This window comes from Pagrus pagrus (genome assembly GCF_965226575.1).
Source record: "Pagrus pagrus genome assembly, chromosome: 3".
Classification (NCBI taxonomy): Eukaryota; Metazoa; Chordata; class Actinopteri; order Spariformes; family Sparidae; genus Pagrus; species Pagrus pagrus.
In genome coordinates this window covers 16,330,602-16,348,708 of record NC_140187.1, presented here as the reverse complement: position 1 = coordinate 16,348,708, position 18,107 = coordinate 16,330,602, and the positions used below count along the sequence as shown (strand labels likewise).

The following is an 18,107-nucleotide window of genomic DNA, read 5'->3' as shown; positions in this document are numbered from 1 at the left end:
ACTGATACACAAAATAATCAGACTTTTCTTTGTTACTTCTGCAGCCTGTTGCACCAGTTTGTGTGTAAAACAAACGCTAACTGTTACGTTGTGAGTAGGTAGCATTATACTCAAGTCATTAACTAAATCAACCACTGAAAATACAAAAGCTTTACCTTGTGAATCATTCTGATAAAATTAGAGAGAAAGACAGAAATTAAGCGACAGCAGACTGTTATGATACATAAAGTAGAATAATGTATGATACAACACGTAATTGTCGTGAATAACACAACATTTATTGATTGCTTCTGTTGAACTTCAAGGGAAACAGAAATCTCTTCCAAGAAAAAAAAACATTTTCTCTGACTCTTCTATAATTAGTGTCTCCAGATAATAAGGAGTGATCTATACCCGCTGGAGAGAAGTGTAATTTTTCTCAACATTCTATCATTAGAGGTGAACCAATTAGCCGATTGACAGAAAACTAATTGGCAGCTATTTGAAATAATGATCAATCGTTGTGTGAAAACATCTGTTTTTAAATGTTTTGTATACTGAATGACTGTGTTAGCAGTCAGGAGAAAGACTGAGGAAAGAAGTTTTGAGTAAACCAGGAAAAACAATTTGGAATGACGCTATATCAACGCGTTAAAGTGGAGTCGTGGCATGTAGGGTTGCAACTAATGATTATCTTAAAAAGTGATTAACCTCCTGGTTATTTACACAATTATTTGATAAATCGTGAGATTGTGTCTTCTATAAAAGTCAAGAGCCCAAAGCAATATCTTCAAATTGCTTCTTTTGTTCAGTCCAAAACCCCAAAATACTTATTTTACCGTCATAAAAGACAAAGAGAAGCAGCAAACACGGGTTACTGAATGAGGAACCACAACTTTTGGACAAACAAAGGGTATCCAATATCAAACTCCACAGTTTGATATACTACTACTTAACCATAATCAAGCTGTACTCACTCGTAGATAACAGCCACATTAATACACCTGATATTTATCATCCCTATCTTGTACGTTAAAGAAAGTGAGAAAAAAATCCTGGATCACCAAAAGTTGAAGGGGTCTATTCTCAGCTGAGACCCATCTTCTAACTATCTGTTTAGTAGTTTTTGTGTTGTCCTGATGACAACAAACAAACAGCAAACAAACAATCCTCCTCAGGGGGAAGTAATAATTGGCAGATTAGTTAAAAGAAAATTGTCAGTGGCGGCTCTATCTAACAACTCGTTATGTAACTCACTTGTACGGTGCAACTAGTGTCTACTGCTCTTCCACTACATTCAAACTTTGCTGAAGTTATTCACACCTGGTGCAACAGCCTGCAAGACTGCAGCAATTTGAGAAGGAAGCGTCACTCGAAGTGTCACAGTTAATAGAAATATACGTCCTTTGTCGGGGGGTTATAAGAAGGCGTGATATTAAAAGGTCACGAGGCAAAATCCGGTTGGGAACCAGTGTGTTAGAGGGTGAAGAGAGCACTGTCTTACAAAAACATAATCCTAAACGGGATACATTGACAGCGATGTGTCCTCCATGTGTGATTTGAACGACACATAATGCTGTGATGTGTGTGCTTCATGTCATTCAGAAACTATTTGTACAGACCTGTGTCTCTGCAGGTGTGTGACGGCTTTGTGTGTGTGACAGATTCTCAGTTGTGTGAGGCGGTGAGTTTTTATGTCTGAGGGATACTCAGAAGTAGCCCCTTTGGTTTCATATTTTTGTGTTGGCCGTAGACGCGGGAGTCTTGCGCCAGATAAATATGATTTCTTTATTTTTGTTTGTTTTGGAGTGAGGAGTGATGCTGTTGTGAAGTGTGGGTCTGCTTTTGTCTTTGCGGTCCACACTGGCTCCCCCTGTCTCCTCCTGTGTCGTCAGTTTTTTCTACTGTGCAGTTTTCCCCCTCGTGTCCTCTGTGTGGCCCCAAAGTGCACCGAAATCCTACTCAGCACTGTCGTGTTTCAAATCTTCTGAAGATTTCTCAAGCTGTGAATGTTTCAGTTTTAGCGTTTTAAACTATTCTTTACTTCAAGGATGTCAATGTTTTTCTCTTTCATTTGAATGCATCTCCATCCATCTTTCCATCTGCATGCATGTGGGAAAACAAAACAAAAAACGTTCCTAGATGTTGCATAGGCTCTACTTTATCTCTCTTTCTTTCACTGATTAATTTCAATCCTTTTTATCTCCTCTTTTTCTGATTAACACCATTCCTGCTGCCTCCTCTATTCAAAAAGTGGCACTTATCTCTAGTGTTGCGTTGCGTTGTTTTATCACATTATGTTGGTTGGCATGATTTTAGAGTCAAATAATCTTCCTGTGTACATCTTCTAGCATGACCCTCCTCCTCAAAGCTCTGCCTCATTTGCACATACAAGCAGTCTTCCTTAGCACGTACTCTGCCACCCACCCACCTGCGAGGTCTGCATGCACTGCACGCTCAACTCGACTGTGAAGTGGACAGGCATCTGCATATCCAGGCCTCAAGTTCAAACCTTTCAACCATTCACCCAATCTTGATTTAAATAAAGAAAAAGAAAACCTCAACAAACATGCAAATTAAAAATCCACTTCAAATTCAGGCCTAAGAAAGCTTCTCTGCGTTCCTGCCTACTCACATGTTTAAAGTTGACTTCTTTTCTTGGGATTGGAGGTATGACGACTGTTTCTATTAGACTTGGGTGCTGTTCTCTTGTAACTTTAAAATGTACACAGTCTGGGAAACGACCAGCCAAAGCAAAGTGGAGAAAAGGTACAAGAAAATAGCACCGCTGCTCCCTGCCTGCTAACCATTTACTCACTTTCATTCTATTTTTCTTTTGCTAATGAACTCGTGTCAAAACTATAATTTCAATTCCCCATACAGTAGTCGTTTTCTCTATTCAGTGTAGGGGATTTAAATGCAGCCCTGCATTTCTACTTGAATAAATTATAAATAAAGGCTAAGTAATTGCCTTCAATAATTGATGGGCCATGCAGCTTTTACAAAATATTGACTCGGAGAACATTTTCTTTCGGTTTTCAAAGGGTAATTACAGTTCAAGAAAGATAAATCTGTCAACGCTCTATGACTTCCCTCTGCTTTATCATTTTCCTCAAGTAGCAGTAGCACCAGTGCTGTGAGCATTTCCTCTAAAATTGCTCCTTACAGCTCTTCAGAGTGCTACAGTATAAATAGAGTTTGTGTGCGGATGTCAAACGTGGTTTGCCTGTGTGTGTGTTGGGAGCATTTACTGAACAAACAGTACGGCCCAAATTCAAGATAGTCGCAAAGTATTTTAGTCGATGCTAATCAATAAAATTTAATGAGAGTAAATTTATCATTATGGTGAAATTGTAATGGGACCAGTTTTCATGTTAATTCTTAAATATCTCCGTGAGTAAGCCATGCATGAGTTTAGGTAGGTAGGTGAGCCTTTAAGGGCCCTGAAAACTTGTTTTCTAAAATAGTGTCTTACTATGACTGATGTGGAGCCACATTAAAGAAACAGTATTTGTCTTTTCAAGAGTTAGATGATGTCACTCTCATGTCCGCCTACTCATTATGGAGCCTTGACCAGGAGATGGTTAGCTTAGCCTAGCATAAAGACCAGAAGCAGGAGGGGAACATTGAGCCTGGCTCTGTCCAGTGGTAACAAAATCCACCAAACAGCATGTTTAAAACTCAGTAATTTACATGTACAACACATCTTCATACCTGTACGACTCAATAGGTTGATTGCCAGTGACTTCCAAAGACAACATACACTGAATCACTGTTCCCAAAACAACATCGTTGCAGCGTACCTGCGACAGGTGCACTGGACCTTCAGCCCAAGGTTGCAGTTTGGTTGGGTTAAGGTACTGGAACTACTTGGTTAGGTGGAGGAAAACATCATGGTTTGGCTTTATATAACTCGTACTACGTTCCTTTTTAATAATAATAACTACAGCCACCAGAGGTCTCTGTCTAACAAACGCAAATATGGGGCACAATTAGCTGATTTAACATTCAACCTTTATGTTTGTTTTTCTGATGAGGACGGCCTGTACATGTCATATCTCATGTCTTCAATTTGTACAAAAACAACAGTTCAGCTTTTTATGGGAGTTATGTGTTGGGCTATTTCTGTGATGACCATTGTGGGGTTGTAGCTTACGTTTCCCGATTAAACCACAGCCACACAGTCCTGATGAAGCGGCTTAGCTCAGATTTTAAGCGTTAAATTCATCGTTAAATATACCAGAGGATGTGGTTTCCCACAAACTTTAACTCTTGATTTTATTCAGTCATATTTAAGACAAAGTTTTCAGGGGCTTTTAAAGCGCTAGATGAAGACGGAATAGTTATTTTCATTTCCTTATATTAGAAATGCATGATAACGAGAAACAGTTGAAACAAGCGCTCAACACAGTAGCTTGTAATTCTTTGTAGGCGATAAGATTTATTTGAACATGACTTCATTCTTAATTCAGCCCGTTAACTTGCATTGATTCCCGATTCTGATTCATGAAATGCAAGAATGTTTGTCTTGTGAATTAGGATAGAGACTCATTAATCTTTGCTAACTGGTGTGTATGTGCAGTACACGTGGGTCAAATGAAGTGTAGCCTCACATGTGTTTAAGCAGCTCGGAGGTTTTATTGAAGTGATGCTTGAATACACACATGGGGGAGCTTGAACGTTAATATTACTTTCATACACTGTATGTTAGTTGTTCTCGTGTGTCTTAAAGGTTAGTTTCGTGTCATGAGGTCTTGAGTATGTGTGTGAGTGTGTGTTTTGCTGGAGAGCGTTGTGTTTATGTGTTTCAGCAATGGTACACTGCCACCATGAACCTGCTGGGGACCTGGCTCACTGAACGCATGGATCAGCAGCTCCACGTCTACCAGTTAAAAATCCTCATCAGGATTACAAAGGTGAGGACAGAAAACACCTATGCCCTACAATGCCAAACTGCAGTAACCGGCCAAACTTGAGTTGTGACCTATTTTTAAAAAAAAAAAAACATTTTAACCTATTTAAGGTGATACACAAATCAATAGTGGAGTATCTGCATTTTGGGAAATAGGTCTAAGAACTAGCCATGATTTTTAAACCAAGAAAATTACTTAGACATATTTTACTAAAATGGCAACCAGAAGAGCATATACCTCTACCAAGGCCAAACAGGTCCTTTATTATTTAAGCGAGCCTAATCCAGTATCAAATAAAACGTGTTTAAATCTGCATTAAATTGTACTCATAGAATTTTTCATCATGATCCATGTGTTATTCCCTGAGAAAGAAATGAAAAACGTCAAAAAGCGCTCTATCTTTCAATATTAAAGAAACTGAGAAAAAAATCCTGGATCCGTCCCTTCATCCGGATCCGCACCAAAAGTTAATGGGGTCTATTCTTGGCCGAGACCCATCATCCATCCAAGTTTTGTGGGAAATGGTTCAGTAGTTTTTGTGTAATCATGCTGACAAACCAACAAATGGACACAGGTTTAGCATAGCATTACAGCGGTTTGCCTTTGTAGGGCAGACCTGTCGGGTTGTTTGTGTCCACACACTGTACTGATGTTTCTCCCTCCTCCTTGCAGAAAAAGTACCGGGACTTCCGCCTGCAGGGCGTCCTCGACTCCACCCTCAACAGTAAGATGTACGACACGGTGCGCAACAGGCTGACCTTGGAGGAGGCCACTGCCTCCGTGAGGGAAGGAGGCATGCAGGGCATCTCCATGAAGGACAGCGATGAGGAGGACGAAGAGGACGACTAGAGCCCGAACACCGACACTCCAACCCTCCCTCCTTCCCTCCCATGAACCCCCCTCACCCCAACCCCCTTTCACACTTTTGACTTTAGCCTGGTTACCGATGCATGTACCAACTCAGATAGCCACTCTAGGACCTCTTTGTCAGCTCGAAAATGCCTATGAAGGAACTATTAACTATAAAAATAGTACTTATACTGAGGAAAATCAAAATAAAAATGTTAAAAAATAAATGATTGGCAGTTTAGCTGTGTCATGATAAAGATAGCACCTATCTTTGATTCATTCATTTCTAAATTCATTTCTATGTGTTACTAAGCAATATGGAGAACCATTTGTTTGACAATGTTGAGTGAGATTAATAGGTGTGTCCCTGTCCAATGCAAACCTATATGGCGCTTCTTTGTCGTATTCTACATTCATTAATGGTACATTGTCGTGATGATGAGTGTGTGGACCCTTTTCTTTGTCTTGTCTGTTTTTAAGTGAATGCCAACTGCTTCAAACTGAAAATAAACCTCTGTATTTGTTTACGGCTGTTACAGATACACTGTCGTCTACTCACTGTTATTAACATCAACAGTAAGTCTAGACCTGCATTTTTATCATGTGTCGATGCTATGTGATCTTATCTCAATTACTAATTAGACACGATTCAACAGGAATCAACGAGTGGGTATTCTAGAGATGCAATATTCTCATAGCTCCATTTTGATAACTTGGGAGATTCTATTTTTATTTCAACATTAAAAGGCCTTGAAACAGGTTCTATTTTAATTGAGTTGCACTTTTACAGAGAAAAGAGCAAAAATAATTTTTTTTATTAAAAAAAAAAAAAAGTTGGTCTGTCTTTGTTCTGTAATTGTGTAGAATGAGATGTCTGGCATTTGTTTGGGTCTCACTGTTGTTTTGTATATATTATATAAATATATATATAAATATAAAATGCTGTACATTGCATTCTGAGCCATCGCTGCATGCCTGTGGGTTCCCACCCTCCCCAAATGCTTTCTGTTTTCTGTGTGAATTAGCTGGTGGATTCATTCTTGCTTTTGCCTTATGAAAGCCAACAGTTGTAATATGCAAGAGCTGTGGCCTCTAAATAAAAATTACTGTACATGTGCATCCTCTGTCATGTTTACTTGCTGCATGTTTAGAGACACAATGAAATATCTATAAAGTGTTGGATTGTCATTGGTGGAAAGTACCTTATGACATTCACTTAATCACTGTACTGCATTTTAGATACTTTGAGATACTTACGCCCTACAGAAAGCTGCTTCCTCGGTTTGAACATTGGAAATTTGATATGATTTACATATATTTTTAGATCCAATGTGACCTACAGATTCTGTGGGTACCATTACATCAGGGAATGGTCTATAAAGACGGCTTGAAATCATAGAAAATTAAGCTCCCTATAACTCCAGAAGATGCCTGAGAATTATCACATTTTAGTCTCCTTCAGTATCAAAGTAATCCAGTGGTAGTCGTCAGCACATTCATGGGTACATTGCAAACGAGAACTGCTAACAGCCAATTCGGCATACTTTTAATTTTACCAATTCGCCAAAATCCAAATAAATACAAGATTTTTTTCTTTTAAACGCAGCTCAAGTTGTGGGCCATAGCTAACTCACCTGTCCCACCTCTTCTTGTCCACTACATATCAGAGAAAAATGTACTTTTCTACTCCACTACATTAAAGTTCCTCATTATTCTACAGCTGAAAATTTAATATAAAAAAATCTGTGATCCCACGAATATAAACAATATAAATAACATAGCGAAAGAGGTCGATAAAGCTTGCCTACATACATGTTTACATATATTGAGTCTCATCAGTGTGGTGTTGCTACTTTTACTTTAGTAAAGGATCTGAATATTTCTTCCACCTGTGTTGTTTGGTGACAGATTGACAGCAGGGGGCGACAGGACGAACAGGCTGCTTATTTGCTTTTCATGGCATGCTTAAAGTCAACACTCCTCCATCAGTAGTTTCATGTGACACAAGGATGCTGTGCACCCAAACCCAAACTTTATTTAATGTATAGCAATACAGTTTACCTATTAAATAACACTAGTACACTATAATATGGTATATGACAGCATCATAGAGATATATGGCTATGATACTATCATATAAACATGTGATATGATGGACAAAACCATTTTATTATTTATTTTAAGTTACAAAATAGACTGAACGACCAACCTGGCTGAAATGCACTGAGGCTAACATACTGGATCCCTGGACCGTAGAGCAAATGTCAGGAAAGTCTGGGTTAAATATCAGCATGGACCTCAGAGGGGCAGGTGGGGGTTCTGCTGTGGAGAATTGGATAATACATTTCCCACAAAAGTACAATCTGTTACAGGGCCACTATACAAACCAAATATTCGTATGAAAATATAAACTTCTATGGTCACAAAGATTACATTTAAGTCAAAGACATTTGTTTTTGAAGTGTTCAGCCACCACAGCACTCGTGTTTTCAATGAGCATAGAAATATCAAACAGAGAGGACACGTTGGCATTCACTCAAAAGAAAAAGAAGGAAATACGTCGCTGCAAATAAAGTTTGTGTTGCAGAGCAAAGTGATCAGAAATCTGGACTTTTCTCCAAATGTTGGAGAGTTTTCACTCCCCTTTTGTCAGAGAAGTCAGGTGTTCAAAGGAAAGAAAGGTTCCCATCATAATAGAGCACATGATAGAATAGGAGGATACACATCAATCAATCAAGAGAGAGAGAGGGGTGTTCGGGGTTGAAAAGGGCTTGTAATTAACAGCCACAAAATAGTGCGGAGACAGAATATCAGCCCAAACGAAACACATTTTACAGTCCCAACTTTAAATCTATCTATGTATCTATCTACTGTGAGGAAAGCTTCATGTACTCCGATTAGCGTCTGTAATCCTGAGGACACAAACACGCTGAACTGTTAAATGTTAAATTCACACCGCTGACACTGGTAATCTGTACTGCAAGATTTAACAATTTTTAAATTCTAGTTGATTAAATAGATCTCAGGACAAAACCACTTACATGTTTGCAAAACTGGAACCACATCTTTGGTTACAAATAAAGCATCAACCCCCCAAAAAGAAACCACAGTGCCTACAGAAAGTGTTCACCTCCTTTGGATTTTTTTTTGTTGGTTTCATTCATTTACAACTTTGAATCAGAGTGGATGTAGTTAGAGGATTTATTACACTGATCAAAATATAAAGAAAGAAAAGTCTAGAGCTATTATAAAACCACTGATTGCGCATTTGTCCGTCCCTTTTCTGTGATATCTAAATCATCAGGTGTTGAAGTTGAATGGAGCTGTGTGTAATCAAGCTATCAACGGCTATTTAGTGAATTTCCCCACGAAAACTGCTTAATGAAAACAAATGAATACTCCGAACAACTCTGTGGCATGTTTACTGAAAAGTACTAATCAGGGGAAGGACACGAGAACATTACCAAGGCACTGGATATCCCTAAAATGATGATAAAAATTAAAAGAGTTTGGCACGGCTTTTTAATCTGCCCGGAGCAGATTGTGATTGTTTTGAGAAGAAAGAGGCCAAGGGAGCTCTGGAGAAGCTGCAGGGTTTCATAACTGAGATAGGAGGAATCGTCCAGGTGTTAAACCAGCCGCAGCTTTATGGAAAAGCTGCAAAGACCTCACATGAAAGCATGTGTGAGACTTTGCGACAAAGCTGAAGGTTTTAAGAGCTGGTGATCCTAAATGTTACGTGGAGTGTAAGCCAAACACTGTACGTCTGCAGAAACGCACCATCCTTATCGTGAGGCCTGCTGAGGCAGCAGGCAGACGGGTAAAAGATAAAGAAAATCCTGGAGGATTTGTGTGAGAGAACTGCAAGATTCTTTATTTTTTTATCACACCAATGATGAAATATAAAGCCAAGGCTACACAGCACCGTCTTCACAAGAACAATGTTAATGTCTGCGAGAGGCTGAGTCAGAGTCTAGACTTAGTCCAGACCAGTTAGTGGCAGGACATGAAAATTGGCTCACTCACAGTGTGATGGCTGGGAAATGTATTTATATTATATCATTATCGTGATGTTGTCTTAAATTTTGGATATCATGTATAAATGTCGTCTGTTCCTGGTTTTAAAGGCAGCATTACAGTTAAATGGCAATATGTAAGAATTAGGGGCCAGCATATCATCAGAGTAAACGCTAACTGTAGCTGCCGTTCGCTAGTTAGCTCAGTTAGTAGTTAGGACTAGGAGCTTGGCCTTTGGTGTTTGTACTGCTAGCACAGGAGCTTTGGACCGGGACGGGGCTAGTTGGTTAGCATGCAAACTTCAGTAGATATCTCTGCGACACATTACATAAACATCGAAGTCAAAACTGTTATTTTAAAAAAATTGTATTGATCATTTATTTAACATAATTAATATTTTCTAATCTCAATATTTGCCCTTAGCCACATTCCTGATGGTAGTTTATCAAAAATCTCATCATGTTTTGTCAAGGCACCAATAGTCATCCCTACATTATTACCACAATATCGAAATTGATGTATTTGATAAAAAAAATAATAAAATATGATATTGATTTTAGGGCCCAGTGTAGCACTTAGGAGGCCCAGCACTACAAAGTCCACATTCAACTCAACAGAGTTTGACAACGTTATAAACCACAAACGTGTCCGGCTGTACGAAGCTATCCACAAAGATTCAATGTAAATGTTGCCAAAGGTGTTAATAAATAATAATAATGATTAATAAATACTGAAGGTAGTGAATACCTGTGCGTTCAACTTTGGGTTTTCTGCTTCAACGTATCATAATGACGTAAATGTTAATTGCGCAATGTCATGGATGTTGAATAATGAAACCATCGGTGTTTACACTGATTCCCTAAAAACCTCGCTGTCATTATATCATTTTGTCTGCCAACGGGCACACGGTCATCGGGGGGCGGGAGGAGGGGGGTGTTGCCACTATCAATTTGTTGGCATTCGTTTCTTCTTCTGATCAGCGTCAAATCTAAACCATGATTACATCCACTGTGACTTCATTTAGTAAAACATTAAAACAAGCGAGTGTGACTGGGGTGAATACTTTTTGTAGACACTGTACTGCGTCAAACACAGATACCCATTACACTTGTTAACTGTTGAGCTTTGACAGTTGAGGTTAGAAAAGCTGGAAAAAAAAAAAGTGATGAAAAAAAAATTAAGCTTTTTTGATAATTCATGACAAGCTATAGAATCTGAAAACAAAATGAATCTACATCAAGGCAAGTAGACAAAAAGGTAAAAGTACTTTTAAAGAAAAAGAAAACATTGGTTGGCTAGTAAGGATATAATATATATATATATATGTATACACATATATATATATATATATATATATATATATATATATATATATATATATATTACAAAACAATATAAATCCCTGTAAAAAGCAATAAACGTTCACATAAGATGTTCTAACACATTTGAACAAAATAAGCCATAAGTTCATTATACAAGACAGCAGTGAGATATTTGGACAATATGTGAAGATTAGGCAGGTAATCGTCTCTTAACGTGTGATAAAGGGCTTCACCCGTGTGGAGCGGAGCCTCAAAACAGTTAGTTTGATCGATGTGGCAAAGTGACATAATGCATGCTGGGCTACGTCGTGATGTGATGTTTTGTTTTGAGACTTTATCAGAAGTGGATCGCCGTCACTCGTCCTGGTCTTCATGCTTCAGGTTCGTCTCAATGCGGTCCCAAGGTCCCAGTTGTGTCATGATGCCAGGGTTTCACTGTGAAACTTTTTTTTTTTTTGTTCTTCTTTTTTCCACTCACTTCATTGGATTTAGGCAGTAACACTGATAGTATAGTGCAAACTGGACAGAGCTGCTTTTTCCTCACGTCAACTTAAACAGGTGCAAACGCTCAGCAGGATAACGTTTAAGAAATAAAGGACAAAAACATAAATATGAAAAAACTTTTATCAGTATAAAAAGTAATAAGGTTATTCATTTAATCAATAGTCTGGCAAAAAAGGCCTCAGAAAAGTTCTTGAGTTTTTACAAATTAAGTGCCTGGAGGAATGTCCTCAGACGAGCGACTCCATGCTCTCGGCAGGGTCCGACTCGTCTGCAATCACCACCACCCCATTAGTGTCCATGTGCATGGGGCTCAGGCTGCACTCTCTGTTACTCACCAGGCTGAGCATGGCTTTGTAAAGGTACTGGTACTGCTCCTGTGCACACAAACACAAACATGCAGTATGTTACGATACAGATCACATCCTTTCATCTGATCCAAAGCCCACACAGATCATGATATCGCTTTAAAAACTGCATTAATTTAACACTACAGCTCTCTGCAGCTTTATAGCTCATTGGTTCGGTTTCATGTCCAACACAATTACTGTAAGGTTTGTTCAGAACAAATCTCACTGACCTCTATTAGAAAAAAAAAAAAAAAAAACCTCAGAAAAAAATACTACATGTCCGGCACTAAATGGCAGACAAAATTACTAATTGACCAAATAACACAGTGGAGCGTTTAGTTGCTAAAGCCACAGATATTTTACTCAGGAACTGCTAACAAAAGATGTAACACATACTGATGTAAATTAGTGATTTTAATTAGTGTTTCAATGTTTTTCCGCCCCCTAATGACAAAACATTGATCAATGCAGCCATGAACGTTGCTACTGTCCACCTTGGGTCACCCAAACAAGACATTACCTGTGCTAGTACCCTGTACTAGCAAACAATTGCTTATTTTCAGCAATATTAACATTTGTTTGTGTCCACCTAACCAATCCAAGTACAATATTCACTCTTGTTTAAGCTCTGTTTTGGTCTCCACCGTCTCCTGAGGGAAATATCTGGCTCTTTAGCTGCTCAAAACTCCACCATCTTTACCAGCCTGTCAATAACTGTGTCTGTCTGCTGGGCAGGCAGTGTACAGGGCATTGATCACATACATGTCTGATGTATATTCGATGTATGTAGTTGGAGGCTGAACTTCCAAATATAGTTTGCACGGAGTTCGAAGGACGATTTGGTCGGAGGTGTCCAAAAGCTACAGTTTCATGTTCATAAATGTTGCAGAGAGGGTTATAAGTTGGGCTTCACAATTTATGAGGAGATAATTAAATAATAATATGAGGCTCCACAGTCTGAACCAAGTCGTGAAACTTTTATTCTGCTCAAACCTGCAGCACACACAGACAGACTCTCTGGTCTGGACTGTATACATTGCGTAACTGCCTATCAGGGGAGACTTCCCTCTGACCGTTTTACTAACAGGTCACTCAATAAAATTGCTCACAAGAAGGAAATGATGTATATAAGAGCAGTGACAGTGAAATAAACATAGAGCGACTGCCATGAAAACCAGCTTGTTTGACCTTGTTTCTATGCGACATAAACACAAACTTACAATATCAGTGAAGACTCCCGGCCTCATCAGATTGATCATCTTAGCCACTTGGTAGATGTCGACCACACCCTCATTCTCCAGCTGCTGGGACAGTGTGGTGAGGGCACAGAGCATGCCAGCTGACACAGCTCCATACCTGTGAGGAGATGATCAACATCAGCTGTCTGTCTACATTTCCTGTTCAGGTGTTCACAAAGACAAAGAGTAGACCTGTTTCTGGTTTTAGTGCTGCATCATCCCCCTGACTAAAGGCAGTCTGCGAAGTTATGAACATACGTGCACTCCTCAAAATAAATACACTACAGCAAATGCAAGGATACAACAGCTTTACTTCAATGCAGATTCTGGTTGTTGGCAGTTAGCATCAGAGGCTGGTGTGACGGCTTGTTATTTAGTCCACTATGTAGTTTTGAAGAAATTCAAACTCAGAATTTTAATATTTACAATACTAATGAGGTAATAACACAAACTCAGAAATATATTTTTTTTCATAACTAAATAAACAAGCTGTTCTCAGAAGGTCCCAGAACACTGTTTGAAGTTAGAAAGGTGGCAGGGTCCGCCACATATAAACAAAATAAAACAGCAGGAAATGTTTTGTCCTTTCAAAGTTAGTTTTTTTTTTATTCGGTCATGAAAACAAAGAGAGTTTGTTTACTTAGTTTGTTTGGGCATAAAGAGAATTCAGTCAATGAGGATCTCTCTTTTCTGATTAAAACTTCTACCCCCAAACTACATAATGCACCTTTAAACGTTAGGACCTTCAGTGATGAAGGCTAATCAATAAGCAGACAACGAACAGCAGCTGAGATGCTGACAGCTCAGAGGTCTGCAGGAACAACTGGAAAAGCTGTGGAAGTTGTTATGGTTGCCTGGTTACTAAGAGACTTCAGAGTGGTACTTAGTTTTGTGGCAGTAGCTGCCTGGAGATTCTCAGTGCTGGCATGCACAAAAGCACTTTCAAACATCAAGCCGTGGAAAGCTGTCCACATTTAAAGGCTCATTTCCTACCGTGCAACTGCAAACACTACAGCAAAGAACAAATCCAGGGTAATTAAACATGTGAGGACACTTCGGAACCCTTAAAATCCAGATCCGTGACAAAATCTGATGTCCTCGACTTGTTTATGACTATTTCAGGAGAAAAACTGAAGAATTGACGATGAGGGCTGTTACTAATCATTTTCATTGTCGTTAATCTGCAGATTATTCTCACAACTAATCGTTTAGTCGAAATGTCAAAAAATTGTAAAAAGAAATGCTCATCGAAAATTTTCTAAGCCCCAAAGTGACGTCTGTACATTGTTTGTTTGTCCAAACAACAGTCCAAAACCTGAAGACTCTTCATTGGAACTATTTAATTTTTGACATTTTTGTTTGAGAAATGACTGAAACGATTAAAAAATTACCAAAATAGTTTTCAATTACTTTTCCTTCAATCACCGAATCAATTAATCTACTAATCGCTGCAGCTGTAGTGACAGCAAGATGTTTCTTTATGACCTTCGACTGAAAATCAACAACATAGAGGTAAGAGTGACGTACTCATCGTGCACGATGGTGGGGCCGTCTCGAGTCATGGCCTCCTCCTTGATCACACTGATGAGCTCGAAGGCGCTGCTCAGAGGAGCATCAGGGTTGGGCCATTTAGGGCACTGAAAATGTCTCACCTCCAGAACGTAGTCATCCTGTCGCACACAGAAGAGGAGTCACTTCTAGCAATACATGCACATACATGACACGACACAAATAATGTTTTGCTTTGGGATAGTAACGCAGTAATCAAACAACGAGAATGGCAAAGACTCCTGACTTGTGATGTGACAATAATCAAACATTAAAGCAACGAAATGAAAGATGGCTGATTGGTGAGTCTCATCCCCAGGTAGAAAAATACTGACGCGCTGGGTTGGCGTTTGATCCGAGCTGCCAAGCCAAAGCGTCCGCAGATGAGACTCAACAATCAGCTGTCTTTCCCCAGGAAGTTACATTTTGTTGTTTTCAGTATGGCCACGCGTGACAAAAGAGAGTACCTGTGTGGCCTCTAGGATGAAGTCGTGGATGATGATCTGCTCCTCATTGGAGAGGCACAGTCTGTCCTTACTGATGAGTGTGACAGTGAAGGCGATGCAGTTCATGGCCTCTTCCCGACTCGGCCAGTAAACAAATTCATCCTCAGCCTGCAGAAAAACAACCGCAAGTCAACTTTTGGATACAGAAATACAGGGAATACAGTGCTGCTGTATTTTAACATTAGTTATAGCTGCGGTATTTGGAGAGTCTAATATTTAGTGAGGTGGTAAACAGTGTAAAATGTTTGAGAAACATTGATCTAGAGGTCGAATAAAATAAAAAAAATATCAGACAAAAACATTTTTATTTAAGGGTCACTTACCAGGCCCAGGTTGTCGGGCAGCATGACGATAATCTGAGCGTTATGGTCCCAAATCATCCTCCAGAAGTCTGTGGTGGTGTGGGGCAAAGGGTGCTGGGTAATGATGAACTCATTACTCCTGAAGTAACCCTGAGGTGACAAAAGCGGAGCAGTTAGCCTCCCTGAAGATCACACCACTCGTACTGATGGATGATTATGAAAGCTGACAGACTACTGATCATTTTCCAGGAAACTGTCACCAGGAAGTGTCAGACCTGTCAATAAAGTTCTTCAGAATTACACAACGAGCCAGAATACCACACCGTACCATTATGTAGGATGCATTAATGTAATCTGTTCCTTTCATTCCTGGCAGAGTGGTGAGTCCGACCCTTGCTCGCTCCGCTGTGGAGAGAGACACACACACATTAAAATCTCAAACCGAGGCCTCTTAAATTTCACACTGGCTGATAATGCACACATTCATTACCAGTCTTCACTGTTGCTATAGCAACAAGTCCCCCCCGCCCCCCATCAGGGTGCAGAGAACGCATAGAAAGATTAATTTACAGGATTATGGAAATACATTCTAATTTGGGAAAAATGAATTGTCTCTAATAATGTCGTGACTGAAAAACAGCAAACGTAGAATACAACTAAAATGCTGAGTCTGACTCACATTTTTTCGATGTCAAAAGGGAAAAATAACCAACCCAGAGAAGCAAATACTTCTTTACAGTGTCCAAATGTTCTTTTAACCTACAAATATAAACATACGGTTGCTGTGTGACTCATCTACAGGCCGCCACCCCTATTACTTTCAATATAAACCCACTCTAACCATTTCTCCTGACGCCACTGAATGCAGTGGCTATACATGTTCGACATGACCTTGATTCTCCAAAACCTCAGCTCGTCTGCGAGTGCGCTCTGGTAAAGCAGATAAGATACTCACAGGGAACCACTGAGGAATTGCGGTTCTTCTCCTTGTTGCTGTCTTTGTAGGCGCTGAAGCACTCCAGAAAGCGCGTGTTGCACTGAGTCAGGAGCTGGTGAGAGAGAAAGAGAGGGCAAAAAGACCAGAGGAGAAGAAAATCTGATTAAAATAAAGCATGAAAAAATAAAGATATAGTGTTGTTTACCACCACAGCAAGTGTTTCACATTAATAAATAGCGTGTGACGCTCAGGAGGAAGTGACATTATGTGCAAGCAATTAGTTTCTCTCTCCTGATGTTGAGAGAGCAGGAGCTTGATGAAACATTCATCGAGCTTTGCAAGAGGCAGCAGGGGTGACAGACATGACTTTATTACAGCCAACATCAGAGACTCCCAATCTATTCCCGTCTGGAACCTGAAAGTCGCTGTGCACGTTGCTAACAAGATCCAAAGTCTGCCACGATTTCAGCCGATGATGCAAACTTCAAACGGTGTTGGATAGTCCATCTCCCACAGTATTCACTCACCCTGAACTGCTTCTCCAGCTGCGTGCGGCCGGTCGAGTTGGGCGTGAGGATGCTGTTGACGTAGCTGTGCAGCTGCCAGGCAGGGACCTCCGTCTCTCTGCTCAGGATGTTCTCCATTAGAGCGTCATGGATGAAAACATACTGCTCCTGAGGGGGAAAAAAGGAATATATATATATTACAGGTGAATAATGTAACCCCAAGATTGTGAAATAACATTTATTGTTTTGAATCAGCTTGCTTTTATGACATTTCATTCTATCCAGCTTCTTATTGTGGGTCATTTTCATTTAATCCCAGCAGAGGCAGTTATGTGATTGGATGTTAATTTATTCAGAGGGAAACAAAAGTCAATCACAACCTGTCAGCCTGTTTGTCTTTGACTGACACACAAAGACTGTGGTGACAAGTAGCATTATGAAATAAAATGGTGACTGGAAAAGAGGCTTTGTGAAATAAGTGAAATAAGACACTGAAATTAAAATGGCCTGCAATCAGGGCGTGAGACATATTTAGAAGTCAATTTAGTGACAGCACGGTGTAGAAATACTAAACACTTCATTTTACTCACACATCACATACATCACGTTTTAGCATCAAAATATACTCAAAGTAAGTGGTCATTTTATAACCACTGGATTTTAACTATGAATGCACTGATGTGTACATCACGTTGTTTAAAAGGGGTAATATGTAGTTCAGGAGGAAATAATACAAACACAGAAATATTAATTGTTTCCACAACTGAATAAACAAGCTGTTCTCAGAGGAAAATAAGGTCCCCAGAACACTGAAGCTCGAAAAGTGTCAGGGTCCGCCAAATATAAGACAAAGTACAACAGTATGAAACAGTGTTGTCCTTTAAGGTCAGTTTGTTTATTCTGTTTATTCATTCGCGAAAACGAAGAGAGATTTTTTATTCAGTTTGAGTCGGCATAACAAGCATTCAAGTCAAGTACAATTCCCTTAAAGCTTCACCTTAAGTACAGTACTTGAGTAATCATAAGTTTACATACTTTCAATCACTGTGTGACACTTATTGTGAGTAGAAGCCTGATAAACTAAAATTTCCTGATCATAATTTTCTACAATAATATAATGAGTTAATTCAATTTGATTG

The 18,107-nt window shown here is 39.4% G+C and overlaps 2 protein-coding genes across 8 annotated transcripts in view; one reads left to right on the top strand and one right to left on the bottom strand.

Annotated features, from left to right (window-relative positions):
* cadpsb (Ca2+-dependent activator protein for secretion b) overlaps positions 1-6,860 on the top strand; it is a 75,278-nt gene extending 68,418 nt beyond the window's left edge. For all 7 annotated transcript variants that reach the window (XM_084349668.1, XM_084349667.1, XM_084349666.1 and 4 more), the window contains 2 exons: positions 4,791-4,895; positions 5,565-6,860. In XM_084349668.1, coding sequence (XP_084205794.1) covers positions 4,791-4,895; positions 5,565-5,741 — 282 coding nt within the window. In that variant the 3' untranslated portion in view covers positions 5,742-6,860. The remainder of the gene's footprint in view (positions 1-4,790; positions 4,896-5,564) is intronic.
* An 873-nt stretch (positions 6,861-7,733) lies between these two features.
* Positions 7,734-18,107, bottom strand: part of ca16b (carbonic anhydrase XVI b) — a 112,724-nt gene continuing 102,350 nt past the window's right edge. The window contains exons 22-29 of the mRNA XM_084349561.1: positions 16,990-17,136; positions 16,481-16,574; positions 15,854-15,930; positions 15,547-15,675; positions 15,185-15,331; positions 14,697-14,839; positions 13,152-13,287; positions 7,734-11,958 (exon numbers count right to left, since the gene is read on the bottom strand). Of these exons, the coding sequence (XP_084205687.1) occupies positions 11,812-11,958; positions 13,152-13,287; positions 14,697-14,839; positions 15,185-15,331; positions 15,547-15,675; positions 15,854-15,930; positions 16,481-16,574; positions 16,990-17,136 (1,020 nt within the window). The 3' untranslated portion in view covers positions 7,734-11,811. The remainder of the gene's footprint in view (positions 11,959-13,151; positions 13,288-14,696; positions 14,840-15,184; positions 15,332-15,546; positions 15,676-15,853; positions 15,931-16,480; positions 16,575-16,989; positions 17,137-18,107) is intronic.